The sequence below is a fragment of the Paracoccidioides lutzii genome (assembly GCF_000150705.2).
Source record: "Paracoccidioides lutzii Pb01 unplaced genomic scaffold supercont2.5, whole genome shotgun sequence".
NCBI lineage: Eukaryota > Fungi > Ascomycota > Eurotiomycetes > Onygenales > Ajellomycetaceae > Paracoccidioides > Paracoccidioides lutzii.
The window spans coordinates 689,485-705,218 of record NW_015440951.1 but is presented as its reverse complement, the minus strand read 5'-3'; the positions used below and the strand labels follow the sequence as shown (position 1 = coordinate 705,218).

General features: G+C 48.5%; 5 protein-coding genes across 5 annotated transcripts; 2 read left to right on the top strand and 3 right to left on the bottom strand.

Annotated features, from left to right (window-relative positions):
- Window positions 1–943: 943 nt before the first annotated feature.
- PAAG_02399 (actin cytoskeleton organization protein (Cro1)) lies at window positions 944–3,709 on the bottom strand (the record flags this gene model as incomplete). Its single annotated transcript, XM_002795647.1, has 2 exons — window positions 944–3,496; window positions 3,629–3,709. 2 exons carry the CDS (start codon window positions 3,707–3,709, stop codon window positions 944–946), a joined length of 2,634 nt encoding a protein of 877 aa, XP_002795693.1.
- Window positions 3,710–5,013: 1,304 nt separating this feature from the next.
- Window positions 5,014–6,335, top strand: PAAG_02398 (RNA polymerase II transcription factor B subunit 4; the record flags this gene model as incomplete). Its single annotated transcript, XM_015844629.1, has 2 exons — window positions 5,014–5,056; window positions 5,152–6,335. The coding sequence occupies 2 exons, from the start codon at window positions 5,014–5,016 to the stop codon at window positions 6,333–6,335; spliced, it is 1,227 nt and encodes a 408-aa protein (XP_015701677.1).
- Window positions 6,336–7,690: 1,355 nt separating this feature from the next.
- Window positions 7,691–9,642, bottom strand: PAAG_02397 (asparaginase family protein; the record flags this gene model as incomplete). The annotated part of the gene is made up of 5 exons (XM_015844628.1): window positions 7,691–7,852; window positions 7,929–8,038; window positions 8,111–9,187; window positions 9,254–9,453; window positions 9,524–9,642. The coding sequence occupies 5 exons, from the start codon at window positions 9,640–9,642 to the stop codon at window positions 7,691–7,693; spliced, it is 1,668 nt and encodes a 555-aa protein (XP_015701675.1).
- Window positions 9,643–10,906: 1,264 nt separating this feature from the next.
- Window positions 10,907–12,540, top strand: PAAG_02396 (actin; the record flags this gene model as incomplete). The annotated part of the gene is made up of 5 exons (XM_015844627.1): window positions 10,907–10,941; window positions 11,009–11,035; window positions 11,085–11,484; window positions 11,559–12,386; window positions 12,469–12,540. 5 exons carry the CDS (start codon window positions 10,907–10,909, stop codon window positions 12,538–12,540), a joined length of 1,362 nt encoding a protein of 453 aa, XP_015701676.1.
- Window positions 12,541–13,708: 1,168 nt separating this feature from the next.
- On the bottom strand, window positions 13,709–15,574 carry PAAG_02395 (tRNA (uracil-5-)-methyltransferase; the record flags this gene model as incomplete). The annotated part of the gene is made up of 1 exon (XM_015844626.1): window positions 13,709–15,574. One exon carries the CDS (start codon window positions 15,572–15,574, stop codon window positions 13,709–13,711), a length of 1,866 nt encoding a protein of 621 aa, XP_015701674.1.
- Between the last annotated feature and the right edge of the window lie 160 nt (window positions 15,575–15,734).

The following is a 15,734-nucleotide window of genomic DNA, read 5'->3' as shown; positions in this document are numbered from 1 at the left end:
GCGGCATTCTTTTAAGGCAAAACCTAGACTCCCCACATGCACAATACGGTAAAGGCTGGAGGTCCTCACATTGGATTCTCGAGGATATAAACAGCTAATAATAGGGCAATACGAAGCCCCTGGCTGGTGGCGCCCCCCGCCCCCATTCCACCATGAGCGGAATATCAGAGGGGAGCGCAGAGATGATGCAGATTGCGAACAACTTGTCTGCATTGAATACCTGTAGAACAGCCAATGTTTTTTGCCAATCTAGGCACATTTTAGCCGGCATACCATCCATCATTCATGGGTGCCTAGAGTAGAGCGGGGAAAAAGCTGTGTGATAGACGTGTATTTATTAATGGGGGACATAAAAAATTGTATCCCTAGCAAAGAATAAGAAGTACCCGGAAGATGAGTCCATATAAATGAAAAGGGGCAGAGGGAAAACACGAACATGCCAGATAACAAACGACGAACAAGAGGCTTTTGTTTATATACCCCCAATTTTAAAACCCCAAACCCCCACCCAATCCAATCTGGTCTTTATATCGCATGAGAAACAACGAGACAATAATTAATTGAAAAAAGAGAAAAAATACCAGCAAAACCGAAAAATGAAAAGCATATAACAGGTACGATGAAGTGAATAAGCATAATGGCGAGCGAAACCCGTAAAGGAATGTAAAAATCAGGTAGCAGAAAATGACTCCCCAACCCCTGAAAGGACAAAGTAGCAAAGACCAATCCCACATATCTCACCAAAAAAAAAAAAAAGAAAGAAAGAAAGAAAAGAAAAGAAAGTAAAAAAAGGAAGAAAGGGGGAAAAAAAAGAAAAAGAAAAAGAAAAAGAAAAAGAAAAAGAAAGAAAAGAAAACGTTAGGAAAAGTCAATTAAACCAAAAAGTAAAAAGGGCAAAGGGAAAGCAACACAACCACCATCTTTCAGGAAGGTATTTATTTTATCAAGTTTCGGCCAACACCCTCAACGCCTCAACTCCACACTTCAAGACCTCCTCCCCCATCCCTCCACCGCCACCAACACCCCCCACCAAACACTTTCTCAACACCTCCACCGCCCCCTTCTCCCTCAACACCTCCCTCGCCCTCTTGCCCACCTCCCGCTCACAACACGCCATATTCCTCACACAAACCAAGCCACGATGAACCATCTCCATCCCCTTCCCACTCCCACTCCCATTCCCGCCTTCACTTTCACCTTCCACCCGGTCCCCTTCGGCCTCCTCACACATCCCCAACAAAACCTCCATTCCCCTCTCCCTCCCCAACACGGCCTCCACAACCCCGTCAAACTCCGTCAAAACCGCCAACGCGCCCCCGGCCGCCCTCCTCGTCGCCAAATCCGGCACATCAGCTAGTGCAAGCAGGATATGCAACCGTTGCGCGGCGCGGGGACTCCCACCGGCGAATTTCGCAATGCATTCGGGACTGGTTGTGAGGTTGCAGGTTAGTTCGCAGGCGGCGCGTTGGAGGTAGGTGTTGTTAGAGAGGAGGAGGTCTTCGATTATCGGGAAGGCGAGGGTGGTTATCGTGCTTGCTGCTGTTGGTGAGGATGTGTTGGTGCTGCTGGTTGAGGCGAGGTTTGTTAGGGCTAGGAGGGATTCAAAGGTTGGGAGAAGGTCGCGGGGGGAATCGGTTGAGAGGGATTGGGGCTGGGAAGAGTTAGGTTGGAGGAGGTAGATGAGCGGGCGTATGGCGCTGGTTATTTGTGGGAAGCCGGAGGAGAAGATGTGGGATGGGTTTACGGAGATGAGGATGCGAGCCAGGGCATGAGCGGCATTTTGGATTGGTTCGTCGTTGGTGGGGTAGCTATTGTTGCCGTTTTCGGTGCGGGAGGAAATGAGGGAAAGGAGTAGTTTGACGGCACCCTGTTGGGCGAGTTTGCCGCGGGTTTGTGGGGTTTTGGACAGGGAAAGGAGAATTTTGCTAGTGAGGTCTTGGATGGATGTGGAGGACATGGTCGTGGTTTTATTGCAGTCGATGAGCAAAGGCATAATGCCTGCGTTGATGATGGTTGCGCAACGCTCTTTGACGTGGTTGTCATCGTCTAATGGGTCGGGAGAAGCTGTTGGTTTGGAAGACGCATTTGCGTAGGATCTGAGTTCGGAAATCTTCTTTTGTTCTTCGGATAGGTTAGGGAGGTATTTAGTGAGATTGTGTATTACCATAAGTCCGCCGTAGATGACGGAGGTGTCTGAAGTCTTATTCTTGAGGATAGACACCAGTTCAGAGGGAAATGTCGACCCGTTGGAAGCTAGTTGTTCCTTCACCTCCGGCTTCACAGAGGAGAAGGCGAGGGCTTCAACTAAATGATGGAAGTCTCCTTTCTGCGAACGTTTAGCAAGCAGGTTCTTGAATCTTTCAACGAGATCGTGAGAGCTACCTGATGATTCATCTTCACGGATTCCAGACGGCGTGGGTTTCGGACCCGCACCGTTTTCGGACGCTCTAATTTTGGCGATAATCACAGCCGCTAGCTCTGATATTTCCTCAGTCCCGTTGTTTAGGGTACTAATGAGCCACTCGCCGCAATACTTGCTAATGGCTTCGCGGCATTGCTTGTCGATGCAGGCCGCGTTGAACAATTCAAGAACAGCACGTTCCACAATACTACCATTCCGCTTCTGCTCCAGCAATTGAACAAGGGATTGAATAAATCCATCGGTTAAGAATAACGTTGCAGTAATGGCAGGGATGATAGGGAAGACAGCAGCAGCAGCAGAAAAGGCAATGACGTAATCATCATTCCGCTGCCTTGCGGCACGGGAGGTAAGGATCTTTGAAAACAGCTTCTGCCCCGCCTCCCCCGCAGCCTCGAGGTACTTGGCAGTTGATAGGGTGGCCTGGCTGCGCACGTCGACGGGCAACCTCAGATCGAGGGAAGATAGAATAGCATCGAAACACTCTTCATCAACCAAATGTTGTAGATTCCCCGCGTCAACGGCAAGGAGTCTCGCGATGCCCTTCAACGAGCGGCCGTCAAGGTCATGTCCAGACTCCATGAGCTTGGCAATGAAAAGCTGAAACAGCTCACCTTCGCAGTGACTGCGGCCGCTCTCAGACCGCCAGAGCGCAGGATCCAGGACAACGGTATCCAAGCAGACGACAGCGCCATCTCCGCGGTCGTAGATATCGTCGAAGAACTGGGTGACTGATCGTTGGAGTTGGGTGGCGAAATAGAGGCGGATATGGGCGCTGTTGCGCACAAGACCAGTGATTATCTCGTCCTGGGTATCTGAGAGGGAAGCAGCTGGACAAGAGAGGATGAGGTTGAGGGCATCTAGGGCCGCTTCGGGGGGCGGTTGGAGACCATTGGCGCAGAGGGATAAAGCGGCTTCGCGGCCTGCATCTTCGTTTTTCTGGGTGACGTAGCGTCGAACGAGATTCACGAGGGGGTGGTTTGTTTTTGCATCCTCTGACACCTTCTTGAAGGCAGATTTGACTTCTTCGTTGTCCGGTGCGAGGGAGATGGCCTCCCGGAGATTTCTTGAGGCGGTCTAGTAAGAGTCAGATGTTGTTTTCTGTCCCGCCCTTAGGCGAAGTACGTGACTCATGGAAAGTAAGAAAGCAACATAATGAATATTATTTTTTTTAAAAAAAAAAAAATATATATATATATATATAAATACCTCACGATGGCCAGCATCCACCAATTCTACGGCTTCTCTGGCCAGTTGGACGGCGCGATCAGTATGGGGGGACTGCACCATGGAGGCGGCGGGTTGGGGAACCGGTCGAGAGGAGTAGTCTTGTGGAGCTGTTAGATTTTGATTTGGGAACGGAGATTCTCGCTCTTGCTAAGCTGGGTAACTGATAGATTGCAAGTCGCGTATAAAACGAGTTGTGGGGTTGCGCGTTGGAAGTGTTGACGGTGTTGACGGTGTTGAGTGGTGGCGGAGATTGGAACGGCGGGCGGGGCGGGAGAAGCGTCAACAGGACACGCAGGACTAGGACTAGGGGAACAACAGATGTGAGAGAACAAAATCAAGGGCGGGAAACAAGAATGAGACTGGCGATTTTGTTAACTGAAAAAGAGATATGATTGTGCTAACAGAGTTATCCTTGAGGTGGGGTGGGTTGAGATTGAGGTTGCATTGAGTTTTATTGTGTTCATTTGAGGTCCAGAGTTGATTGGCGTGGGCAGAGTTCAGAGCTGAGCTGAGAAGAAACGGGATTCGAGGATTAAATCATCCGAACTGAAATCTGTAACTCGGTCCACTTATTTATACAGAGTATAGTAAGGGCTAATTTCTAAAATTTCAAATCTGCGTACAAAATATGGAGTAGATGTAGCTATTGATTTATTATTTCTTTGTCGCGGGGGCATGCAATCGTTGTAGTAGTTATACATATTATATATATAACTACACCTTATTTGTGCTGGTAACACGGTAGCATCGAATGAAGATACCTGCACCGGTAGTTAAAGGATATCTTACGAGATATAATTGGGTTTTCTCCGATAGAGTCTGGAGCCAACTCCTTATTAGGTCCTTTTGGTTCGGTTCGTTCATTCATTTCATATGCAAAAGAGAAACAGATCGACATCGTCGATAAGAGAAAACGGAACATCCAACCAAACACGCACGCCGCAGCCAAGAGAATATAGAGCAAGTAGGTCCGGAGTCAACGATACGTGTAGATAAATACAGATAAATAAGCTACTATTGGGCTATAGCTGTTCGTATGTTTGCCTAGACTCAAAATCAGAGACTCCGCCGATGTTTAGCTGTGCGATGTTCGTTGTTGCTCTGGGGTGTCTGGTGCTGACTGAGCATCATTTCTCTTGTTGAGATCGCTCAGTTGACCTCCATACGGCGGAACCATGGATACTGACTGATATACGGTATAACTGCAACCACCCATGGAGCTTTACTTCACCAACTACCCATATAAGTACACACATAATTACGCATTCAACACGCCGATATAGCTGCAGACACCGCTTTTACTCCTATATCAACCATGCGATAATATCTGCCATCCCGCGATTCTCCCTCACCCACCTCCCGCTATGAACGCCGTTGACGGTGCGGACAACCATAACGCTTCTCACCGTATGGCCATCCCCCCCTCCCCCCCAATCCCTACACTAAGATAACATAATTAGCTCCCTTCTGGTTAACCAACGAACTAAAAAATGAATTTCCAGCCCAATCTCCCTCCCTCCTCACTGTCATCCTCGACACAAACCCGTACGCCTGGGCTCTCCTCGAGTCAACCCTCCCCCTCTCCGCCGCAATCGCAAACCTCCTCGTCTTCATAAACGCCCATCTGGCCTGCAACTATGCAAACAAAGTCGCCGTCGTCGCCTCCCACTGCAATCATGCCGCCTGGCTCTACCCTACGCCCTCAACCCCCTCCATCTCCCGGTCAAAAGCTATACAACTCGATGCCGACGGAGACATCACCATGAACGGCCAACCATCCACGGAACCCGAACGGGAAAATCAACAACAATCACAGTCACCCCTCAACAAATACCGCCCTTTCCTCCTTGTCGAAGAACAACTAACCCGCAACCTCCACTGCATCCTCTCCGCCACCCCGCCCTCCGCGGTCACCTCCACAACCTCCACCATGCTCGCCGGCGCCCTAACCCTAGCCCTCAGCCACATAAACCGCGAATCAATCGCCTACGCAGAAGCCCACGGCGCCGCAAACCCGGATCCAACCTCCTCCACCACAGGACCTGCAACAAGCACAGCCTCCGGCCTCCCCCCACCCCCAAACTCGACCACCACAGACCCCGCATCCGCAGTAGCAAACCACCTCAACCCAACAGCCCTGCAGTCCCGTATCCTCATAATCTCCCTCAGCAACACCACCCACTCCGCCCAGCACTACATCCCGATCATGAACAGCATCTTCGCCTGCCAACGCCTCCACATCCCCATAGACATCATCAAACTAGCCGGCGACGCCGCGTTCCTCCAACAAGCCTCCGACGCCACAGGCGGCATCTACATCCCCATCAACACACACCCGGCAGGCTTCCTGCAATATCTCATGCTGGGTTTCTTACCCGACCAACGCGCCCGGGCACATCTGATATTGCCCAGTCGCGTCGATGTGGATTTCCGTGCGGCGTGCTTTTGCCATCGGAAGGTGGTGGATGTGGGGTTTGTGTGTAGTATTTGTTTGAGTATCTTTTGTGAGCCATTGGGTGGGGAAGGGGAGTGTTTGACGTGCGGAACTAGGCTGGGGATGGCGGAGTATGGGGCTAAGCCTGTTGTGGTCGCTAGGAAGAAGAAGAGGAAAAAGGATAAGGGGCTGGTGGGGAAAGGGGGAGCGTTGTCGTCGGGGACGGCTACGCCGACGCCGGCGACGGTGTAGAATATGTAGGTGTTGTATTATACGAAATGTATCATTTTCGATTTTACATTTCCAAAGTGTTCTCCTTTGGTTTCTATGGAGTTTCTTAAAAGAAAAGGTATCATGTTTGTGGGGTTATTGGAGTTGGATTTGATAACAGTGTTTCATACATGAAGAAAAGGGGGTATATTTAACATATCAAGTTAACCACACACCTAGTTACTGTTTATCCAAGTGGAGCCTGTATCCAACGAATAAAAAGTGCTTCTACAACCTTGATTCTTCCATGATCCTATCAAGGGCTCCGCGGTCAAAGCAACTGCGCTGCAGTCAGCCCCTCCCCAGCACCGGTCTACGAGCATTGAAAACAAATTCAATACCCAACTCCAGCACGCCTTTCCGGTGCAATTCTGCAACCCAGTGTTTAAAGCTGTGCACAGTATATCCCTCCCCCCTGTACAATTGCATATCTATATCGATAATACACACCCATTACCAACTTTTATCACACCCAGATTCCGCATAGCCACAACCCCCTTGGCAAACGTAACAATACCACAATCTGTCATACACTAAGGATAACTGATAATATATACCAATCTAAATTTGTCTTTCTTGGCCGGGTCTCACAGCATATGCAACCCTGCTATCGGCGACTCTATCTAGGAGGCGGGAGACTAGAACATAGGGGGGCGCAGGGGGGTTGCGGATGAGAAGAACGAGAAGAGGATATAGAGACGACGCAGATAAACAAAAACCAATCAGTTCCTTTGAACATCAGACACTGCCAAGGGTTGGCGTTGATTCCATATCTTGCGTACAGATACCAGGTTAACTCGGGGCCGGGGAGTATGGAGACAGCATAAAAATGATCATGGAGCAAAACAGAGTTATGACATCCAGTGGAAACCGGGAGTATCAGGGATTCGAACACTCTGACAGACAGAGGCTGGATTAGAAAAATAAAACCCCCTACATAACCAAATTTGTGGCATGATTCAAGGTGATTAATTGTCCATGTCCAAAATTCCTTGCCAGTCCTCTTCTTGTTTCCTTTCCTTTCCTTTCCTTTTCTTTAACGTTTGAAGCCATGTTGTAAATGCTAACTCTCAAAGGAAGTGTATTAATGGAATATGGATCGGAGGCAGAAAGCCCGCAGATCAAGCAGAGGAATACATTGCTTTTTCCTGGATGCGAATAGTAAGAAGCCTCCAAAACCCCGTAGTCATATGTAGGAACATAGGTAGATGAAATCGATCACGAAACGGAGGAATAATACACTAACTGGTAGCGTATCTACATCCACAAACGGGTTTAGAGTTAGCACTATATAACTCTCCTACAATAACGTCCAATGATCTCTACTTTCGGGGAAATCACAACGAGAAGGGAGAGAAAATGACAGAAAGCTCCTTAGGAAATTTCAAATACCTATTTGTGCGGATAACCCTGCCTCCCTGAGCTACCGTATTGTTACCCTTATTCCGAGACATGAGGCATTTCGGCTCAGAATCCGTTGAATTCATCGAGGCAAGAGCCTATACTTATTTATCAGCCGTACAATCCAAACAGGGAACTTGGCTGTATATAATTCTTTATACACTCACTACTTACAAAGGAATCTGTATTGTGTCCAAAGTAAAACGCAATTCCGTTCTTATCAACTTTGACAGTCATGACTCCAATTGCAGCATGGCAATGACTGCTTTTGACACCAGGATGGCCTAAATAGAAAGCATAAACTCAGTATCATGCTTTGTAGCGAACATGAATAGCAAAGAGAAGGGAGACCATACCCATAAAGTCCACATTAATCATCGCCTCCAGCGCTTCGTCCTCGGTCACATGCTCAAAATTTCCTGGCTTTCCCGCCACTTTTCGAGTGCTAGAGTATATCCGCTCCGCGCACACCCCTGAGGCCATGGTGGTAGCCATATGTTCACCAGTGCCGCTGGTTACCGCTGCAACACACGTAGCTGATTCATCATTAGGATCAACCGGAATGACCGCAGTGCCAATGCCAACTAGAGCTGCGGGACCAGTGCGTCCACTGTGCTTCATGCCAATGCCACCAGAAGAGGAACCAGCTGCGATATTTCCAAAGCAGTCAACGGCTATAGCACCTACTGTGTCGATGATGTTGTCGTTCGCACCTATTATATATGGTTGTTGAGAGGAACTGTTAACTGGTTCATTTTGAGCTTGCACTCCAACAATCTCTGGCGGAATAGTTCTTCCCGCATATCCAAAAGCAGTTGACGTGGATGTGCCTGACTCTGATGGGGGCGACTCCCTCTTTCGCTTTCGACTTTCGGAAGCGACAGGTTGATTCGAGTCATCATCTTCGCCTGCGGGGTTTGTATTATTTTCTGGAGGCTTACAGTTGAGCTTTACGTACTCCGAATAAATATCCTCCTCATAATCACGGACGCTTGCATCCGGCATATGTGTGGGAAGTCGACTGCTGTTGTCTGAAACTTTCACGCCGCCAGGGCCATCGGAACCCGATGCTGGATTTAAAGGAATTGTTGAACGCCACCAGGATCTAGAAGCTAAATTCCGACCTGGGGATGAGAAGCGGGATCTGGTGGATGAAGTGTGGCCGGGGTGTTGATACTGTGTGTCTTTGTGGGTATCCTCTTCCTGACTTTCTTCTGCCTCTACTTGTGCCAGGTCCCGCTTCCACCGCAACCAACGTTCACGGGATCCTCCCGAGACCAAGAAGTCGGCATGAAGAATTGGCATACCATTTTCATATGCAAAATCAGTAGCCCCTGAGCCAACCAGGAGATTTGGCGGCACTCTGTTAAGGGTCATTGGCCTTGTCGAGACATCCAAGACAAGCCGAGCGAGGGAAATGGGGTTTTTAATATCTAATTTTTGAGAGCATTATTAGTCAAAAAGCACCAATATCAATCGAGGGGGCTGTCTACACGCACGTTCCACGGCACCGACAGCACCACTCCGGCCAAGGTGGTCGACGATGGTCGCATCGCACTCCACCGTTCCATTTGCGGAGAGATTGCTGCCATAGCCCGCATTTGTAACTTCATGGTCCTCCAAAAACTTGATAGCAACTTCGACTGCATCTACAGCGCGCCCGCCCGCTCTCAAAATGGCCATTCCGAGAGTTGCAGCCCTATCCACAAGTCAACCGTAAAGGACAAACAAAACTGGAGCTGTGGAGACAAAGTTCAAGGCTGGCTTACTGATTGCATACCCAAAGATGGGTCGATTCAGCCTGGTAGCTGTGGAATCCCGCGCCAGCATGGATAAATATGGCAGATACAGCTTGAGGCTGTGGCTCCACAGGATGAGCGAATACCATTGCTAGAGCGGGATTACGCTTCGCCGAAACCGCCTTCTCAGCTTGTCTACGGGTTGGCAGAAGCGATTAGGGATAGAATAATATTGTTGACAGCTGTTATCCCAATATCAGCAGGTGGTCTAGAGCTTTGAAATAAAACCAAGTGGGCTTGCTGCTGTTTGCTCTTTGCTCTGAGGCGAGAAAATGGATGTTCACACTGAGCAAAAAGTGAGAGTCATCTATCACTGAGAAGTTTCAAAAACCTTCTCACTTTTCTAACAGCCCCAATGCAGCGTATCAAGCCAATCAACACCCATCGACTACAATTCTCTGGCTATGGTGATTCTAGGGATAAGACTGCGTTGATTTGGCTGAGTTGATTTGGCTGTGTTGCTATGAGACCAGGCCCTAACAAAGGAAAATGGGAGATCCTGACAGTGTTACTACTGAGAGCCGAATGAATGAAACATAGGACTTTCCTAGGTAATGTATGAGAGAGGAGACTGATGCTGCCAGATAATAGTATAGTTATGTAGGATATAAAAGAAGAGACTGAGGTTGAAGAGAGAGGATTGGCTGTGTGAGAAAAAAAAGCAGGGGGAAAAAAAGGAGAGAGAAAAGACAGTCGAATGTCAGCATACCACAGAGGTACCGTACGGCAGAGCCATCTCTGCAGAAAGAGACATGCGCATTGAGAATCTAACAGAAGCCGCAGCCTGGCTACTACTGCTCGAGATGTCTGTCTATTGGAGACGGGAGGCCCGAAGGCCATTTCCTGGGAGTTGGGACGCGAAGGAAAGACAGAAGGAAGAATCAGCGGGGGCCCGCAGATAGACACGGGAACACAGCAGAATAGACAGATAATCTCAATGCCCAATACTCAATTAATGCGTGCATGGAGCACCAAAGAGAAAATATGGTTTATCTTCTGCCAAACACATATATCCCCCTTCTCTTCCCCTTTTTCGAGGTTAACTTGGCGATGATGAACTAAAATTAATGCAATGATGAACTGCACCACAACGTATCACGTGACCCAGCTTATCTAATCCACCGCCGGTGACATCGTCGAGGGAGAGCAGCGATATCAAGACCACAGAGCAGAACATATAATATCAACAACTCTAACACTCTCCAACCTTTGTTCTGCCATGCTGGATTTTTCTCCTGTTTGGCTTTCATAGTTTGAGGCTGTAATATCCTTCCCACAAACCTCGTGCCTGCGAAATCCCTGCAGAATCTCTCAACCCTCTGCCGCATATACATCTTCCCCACCTCCGTCGCAATGGCAGCTCAAACTTCCGCCGTTGTCATGGACAAGTACGTCCCCCATAGAATGACATGACCTTCTGAAGGTATATCGGTGCTAACTCTGTGTTTCCTGTAGCGGCACCGGTTTCTCGAAACTTGGTGGGTAGAACTCAATTGCGCGTCATTCACTTTTCTCCGCTCATACGTTCTAGGGCTAACCAGTATGGCGCATGTGTGTTCTTAAAAGGTTTCGCCGGCAATGATTCACCATCCTTCGTCTTTCCTACAGCAATCGCTACGAAATCCGCAGGTGGTGTCGGAGGCGGATCGGGCGCCGGTCGACCTGCTGTCGCAAATAAACCCTCGTTTCTCTCCGGTGGAGCGGCGAGCGCTGGTTCACAACTGTCGGCAAAGCGGGGGACGGAAGATTTGGATTTCTTCATCGGAGATGAAGCTATCAATGCATCGGGAGGCCCTGGGTACGGCATTAACTATCCGATCCGCCATGGCCAGATCGAGAACTGGGACCATATGGAACGATTCTGGTCGAATTCCATCTTCAAATATCTCAGAGTGGAACCCGAAGATCACTATTTCCTTCTGACGGAACCGGTATGTAACACCCATTCTAAGCCCACTCCTGATATATGCGTAGTGTTTCGTCAATTTCTAACTAGCTGTATTAGCCATTGAACCCGCCAGAGAACCGAGAAAATACTGCAGAGATCTTTTTCGAATCCTTCAATTGCGCCGGCCTCTACATCGCAGTCCAAGCAGTCTTAGCCCTAGCAGCCTCGTGGACGTCCTCTAAGGTAACTGACCGCTCTCTAACTGGTACCGTAATCGACTCCGGTGACGGTGTCACCCACGTCATTCCCGTTGCAGAGGGATATGTTATTGGCTCGTCCATCAAAAGCATACCAATTGCCGGACGAGATATTACGCATTTTGTGCAAAACCTACTCCGCGAACGACAAGAAGCAGACAGTTCAATGAAAACAGCAGAAAAAGTCAAGGAGGAATATTGCTACGTCTGCCCAGATATCGTCAAGGAGTTTGCCCGCTACGACCGCGAACCCGACCGATTCCTGAAACACACCGTATCCTCGCCCAACGGACGAACTGTCACCATCGACGTAGGATATGAGCGCTTCCTTGCCCCAGAGATCTTCTTCAACCCAGAGATCTACTCATCAGACTTCCTCACTCCACTCCCTACTGTCGTTGACGGCGTCATTCAATCTTCCCCTATCGACGTTCGACGCGGTTTGTATAAAAATATCGTTCTTTCCGGCGGATCAACGTTATACAAGGACTTTGGCCGCCGTTTGCAACGTGACATTAAGCACTTGGTGGATGCTCGTATTCGCGCATCTGAAGCCCGCAGCGGTGGAGCTCGCAGTGGCGGTCTTGAAGTCCAGGTTATCACGCACAAACGCCAGCGCCATGGCCCGTGGTTCGGAGGGAGTTTGCTGGGTCAGACTCCGGAGTTCCGTAGCTATTGTCATACTAAGGTTAGTTGATATTTTCCAAAGTAGCTTCCCTTATCATCAAGATATTCCCTGAGCCACAGCTGACATTTTCATCCCATCTCAGGCTGAATATGATGAGATTGGTCCCAGCATCGTGAGAAGATTTGCCTTGCTTGGTGGGCCGGGGAGCACTTGAAATATCTCCACCTTTCAATCAATCAGTTTGTTTTATCTTAATTCATGCTTGCATTTTTCACGTCTGTTCTTATTTTCACCATCGCTCTTCTTGTTCATCTCTACCCCCGCCGATTTCGAGTCCAGCTTAGAGTCAAAATAAAAAAATATAGTTTAATATCAATATCCAGAGGTGGCTGTCCGCCATTACGGCCAATTCTTATATGCTCCTCGAGTAATAAATCTCGACTGTAGATTCACGATGTGCCAGAATCCCAAGCAGCACATAGCCGCACAGTTTCCGTCGTCAACCCTAAAGTGATGTCCCCTAGATCGTCATCATCCAGAGTACCAATAAATACAAACATACTCTCCAGTTACCCCACCTTTCTCCCGGGTATACAGAGCTCTAATAATAATAATAATAATAATAATAATAATAATAATAATAATAATAATAATAAAAGGTTCCCATTCATCTACACGAATCTATCCTCCACATCCACCGCAATCCCCTCCGGACCTCCTTTAATATGCCTCCGGCTGAACAGGCGGAGGAAAGAAGGATTGTGTATCGGAATACGAAGCAGCATGGAACCACTCTCTCGTAGCCAGCCATAAATGTTAACGAACGGGTTGCTAAATGTGTGAGATAGCACCCCGCTGTACTTTTAGGGGACCTGAGTTCAAGTCTATTGACGAAATGTTCTCCTAGGATGAGTGATATCATCATGTCCTCCAGATGAGTTCTGCTTCGCAAGGTTCTGGGGAAATAAGGAGGAAATGTACAGCTGAAGTTCGGCTCCAGGAGGGGACAAATGTCATCCAAATTCATTTGTGATCAGGTTCGTCAAGCGTAGCATAATTAAGTCTCCAACAGATGACTCCGAACGACTCTTTACATATATCAGGTTCCATAAGCCCGACTGCTGGAGAGATATATTCGCCATCCTGAGATGTAGCTGGCGTCTATAATTTATAAATCCAGTTCTCGTTCGGGTTTGAGGGTTGATGTGACGTTCCCTAATAAGGGGTGGGGACGAGTCAATGATGTATCAAGGTATGACCTATATCTGTTAACGGAGAGCATCTCATGACTAGAGATGAGGGTGAAAAATTGCATCAAGGTATTCTCTATAACTCCTTGCCGCTGAGAAGATTTTCAAGAACGAAGGCGTCCGGTCCAAGGTTCAACCAGCTGGAAAACCTGCATCCATAGCTACCGAAGAAACAGAAGCATCCGTCTGCTTCTCCTCCTCTCCTGTTTCTGCGACACTACTCCTGGTCGGTGGAACAACCTTATTTAAAATGGCGACGCCCTCCACATGTCCGGTCTGGGGAAAGAAATCGAACCCTTTAATACTCTCTATTTTATATCTCACTTCCTCCCCCTTAACATTTGCACCCTGAACCAGTACGCCAACATCACGCGCCTGCGTATGAACATTGCAGCTTACGTAGACTACTCTTGCAGGTCCGTACCACAACAATTGTTGCAAGAAGTTGTTATCACAGCCCTTTCTTGGTGGATCAATTACAAGCAGGGTCTTTTCGGGAGGGTAAGGAACGTCTTTAAATATCGCGGCTGCATCTGCGGCGGCGAAACCGGTGTTAGGTAAATTGTTGGCACGGGCATTTTTGCGGGCTGCTTCGATGGATTGAGGGGCGATATCGACACCGAGGGATGAGAGGAAGAGAGGGGAGAGTGTTACGGTGAAAAGGCCAGAGCCGGAATATGCGTCCAGCAGGTACTTTATTTTAGAGGCTGGCTGTGTACTGGATGATGTTGTTGAGGGAGAGAAAGGGCCAAGGGCATTATCACGGATATATTGGGTGAATGGGGTGAGGATCGAGTTATTGTTTTGGAAGAATTGTCCAGCCTTGTTCTCGAATTTGTAGTCATCGACGTATTCGAATGAGGTTCCGGTTTGGTCTGTGATGCAACGCTTTTCTTCGATATATTCTGGGTATTCTGTTCGGATCACTTGCTCATCATCTGGCAGCTGGCGATCTGGACAGGGACTTGCGTTCCTGTTGTTGTAGACCCTTGTGGTGCTCTCTCTCATCAAGAGCGTAGCACCTCTGCTATACATATGCAGGTTCTCCGCAACTCTCTTGCGCTCACTTCTCAATCCCAGCCTCACGATATCCGTGCCCAAGGGGCAATCCTCGATATCAATAACAGTTCGTCTGCCCTTCAACATAAACCCGATGGGTGGCACTTCTGCCTTCTCACCATCGGCGCCGACAGAGCGCTGGGTTCGGCTTGGAATCGGGAAATGAGGGGTTAATTTCGTTCGATAACCATATTGTAGTGGTGAACCCATCGTATCAAGTGCCGCAGGAATTAGTTCAGGAAGCAAGCCAGAGAAATTGGCGTAGGCCTTCTCTACAATCCGTTTCTTGTGCTTCAACTGGTCTTCATAAGGGAGCATTTGGAGCTGACATCCTCCGCATTTGGCGAAGTACTGGCACCTAATGAGAGAGTTGTCACGCTGGGGAGACGGCGTGAGAACTTCAAGTAGATCTGTGATACTGTATGGGTCCTGGCTCATTGTCCTAACTACCTTGACCCTCACCCGATCTCCTGGAACCGTAAACGGCACAACGTAGACATGATCGAACGAAGGAGAAAGCGCCAGGCCATCTCCCGTCGACGATATGTCATAGACCGTAACTTCAGTCTTCGGGAAATCCTCGCTCCGGTTTTCGCGCACAACTGTGGGTGTTTTCTCCTGGTTCTCCTTCGCTATTTTTCCCGCACTTTCAGCATGTTTTTTCAACAGTGCCTGCACGTCGAATTGAAGCACTTCTTCCGTATTGCCTTCCGTGCACTCCTTAGAGACCTTCTTCTTCTTGTGCTGAGGACAGTTGCGCTGGTTTGGTCTTCTGTTTGGCTTTTGCGCCATTCTATTACCTTCCCGTAGTGGCTGGTATTGGGAGCTGCCAGATGAAAGGAACGCGGTCTTACGGTGCGCCCGCAAAATGCAAAGACTCGAGGGCTCAAAACTGTGTCGCGCAGAGTATAGAAACGGCCTAAGAGCCGAATTATACATAGGTAAACTAATATAATTAAGGGACCATGGAAGGGGTTTATAATCCGGTTGAGGGTTAAACTATCTGTTAATTTTCTTTTGGTATTGGGGAAGCCTTTTTTTTTTTTTTGTCTTCACAGCGCCTGACCAATCACGGCGTGGGAAGACCTCCGAGTAAAAT